The sequence below is a fragment of the Rhincodon typus genome, chromosome 13 (assembly GCF_021869965.1).
Source record: "Rhincodon typus isolate 14 chromosome 13, sRhiTyp1.1, whole genome shotgun sequence".
NCBI classification, from domain to species: domain Eukaryota; kingdom Metazoa; phylum Chordata; class Chondrichthyes; order Orectolobiformes; family Rhincodontidae; genus Rhincodon; species Rhincodon typus.
In genome coordinates, this window is record NC_063344.1 from 9,597,458 (window position 1) to 9,599,627 (window position 2,170).

General features: G+C 40.2%; 1 protein-coding gene across 1 annotated transcript in view; it reads right to left on the reverse strand.

Moving 5' to 3' along the window:
- LOC109923036 (ceruloplasmin) overlaps positions 1 to 1,808 on the reverse strand; it is a 62,886-nt gene extending 61,078 nt beyond the window's left edge. Inside the window, exon 1 of the mRNA XM_048604785.1 lies at positions 1,563 to 1,808. Coding sequence (XP_048460742.1) covers positions 1,563 to 1,720 — 158 coding nt within the window. The 5' untranslated portion in view covers positions 1,721 to 1,808. The remainder of the gene's footprint in view (positions 1 to 1,562) is intronic.
- Between the last annotated feature and the right edge of the window lie 362 nt (positions 1,809 to 2,170).

A 2,170-nucleotide genomic window follows, 5' to 3' on the forward strand; every position in this document is an offset into this window, starting at 1 on the left:
TCCCTCTTCTATCCGCCTCCCACTCTCTCCCTATTTATTTCAAAACCCCCTTCCCCTCCCCCTTTTCTGATGAAGGGTCTAGGCCCGAAACGTCAGCCTCTCTGCTCCTATGATGCTGCTTGGCCTGCTGTGTTCATCCAGCTTGTTGTCTCGGATTCTCCAGCATCTGCAGTTCCTACTCTCTCTGATAAAATATAAGCTCCTGGCCTCTATTGTACAGCCACACTTAAGCCATTGAGCATACAATAAACCTATCATCTAAGCCATCCTATTGGTGTTGCTCAGTACATTTTAACAATGTGGCACCTCATTCCTGGTATTGATCATTAGTCATCATTGATGCCTCAAAAATATGTAAATATAGCTTTGTACAAGTAACTAATGTCTCGGATTTGCTTGTTGGATGTAGCCAAACTCCAGTGTTTGTTTGTTTCTTTATATGCTACTGTGCAGAACCGAACTGCTTTAGTGATTATGTATGTATATGAATGAAGTATATTTTTAGAATTAAAAACAAAGTTGCCCTTGTGGTACAGTGGCAGTGTCCCTACCCCAGACCAGGAGGCCCAAGTTCAAGTCCCACCTACTCCAGAGGTGTATAATAATGTCTCTGAACAGGTTGATTAGAAAAATAGGTTAATTTTTTTTAAAATACTGATCATTGCACTGGCTTTAATTCTTGGCACAGAGAGCATTAGGCACAAGGCTAAATTCAGAGTTGGTTCAAAGAGCAGGCCCTAGTGTAACTAAAGCACTTTGAGTCACCAGCTTTCAGTCACTGATAGTTATTACTACAGATTTTTGCTGACCTGAGCTGGACAGAACAAACTGCCTGACCTGTACACCAAATTACACACTCCAAAACGAGCAGATAGTGGAAAGCAAATCCTTGCAATTACTATTTCCTCAAGCAGGAAAAATCACAGGAAATTAGCTCCTCGATTTTTGCTCATGAGGGAGATGGTGCATGGAACATGCAGAGGAAGACTTTTATTATTTTAGGCATGTAAAAGTCTCTGAGGTCCTGTCCCTGAGAGCATAAGCGATAGGAGCTTAAATAGGGTTTAACCCTTTATGCTAGCTTGGCCGTTCAGTAAGATAATGGCTGATTTTCCACTTTCCTGACTTTTCCCTGTATCTCGTGATTCCCTTAATACTTAAAAATCTGACTTGAATATACTGAAAGATGTCACATCCAATCTCTCCGAGGTGGAAAATTCCAAATGATTCCAATTCCCCTGCGTGAAGAAATCTTAATCTCAGTTTAAAATGAACAAGTCCTTTGTCCTGTGACTGTGACTGTCCAAACACAGGAAACTGTCTCTCAAAAATATCCCGTCAAGGCCTCTAAAGTTTTAATGTTTCAACAAGATCATCCCTGACAGTTCTAAACTCCTGATTTCAAGTAAAGGATTCATGCATACAATAGAACTTATTTGCCCAGTCTTGTCAAATGTAAAATTGTTAGTTTATCTTCCTCGTTCAAATGTTCCACCGTCTTTGGCCTTTGTAAATCAGATTTCGCACAACTCCGAGTTTACTTGAGATTCATATATACTCACTCATCCTTGTCGATTGTTATGCCAGCAATTATATTTTTGCCACTTGGAGCATAATTCCAATTGATTTCCCTAATACCGAAATAATACTCCCGGGTTAAAGCCCTGGAAACAGTACTGCAATGGAACAATAAGAAACAAACAGTTGCCACTGTCTTCATCTTGTTTGAAATACCACAGGATTCTTCATCTGAAGTAGAGACAAACAAGGACCATTGCTTAAATTCGCTGGAGTTCCCATATTTAAAAGCTGGTGTGAGGAATCATCTACAGTGCTTGGTTTCCTTGGCCAATGAGAAAAGAGAGAATTGCAAAAGAACATCAGTTTTGTAATTTAGATAAGCAGTCACTGTTCCTCCAATCTACAACCATTCCCGTAAATTCCAAAGGTTCACTAATGATTTTCTGTTTCAGGTCAACAGTAGGTCACGAGTGTTGTTTCTACCTGCCAAACTGTCCCTCACTGACAAAGTAAATCTCTTTTCCAATATTTAGCTTCATTCGTTTACCTTCACAGGACTACCCAGAACAGTGAGAAATCATTCTCTGCGGCTGGCTTTATCATTCGATTAGAGCAGAAATCAGTCTGAACTCCCACTCACATCTGAATC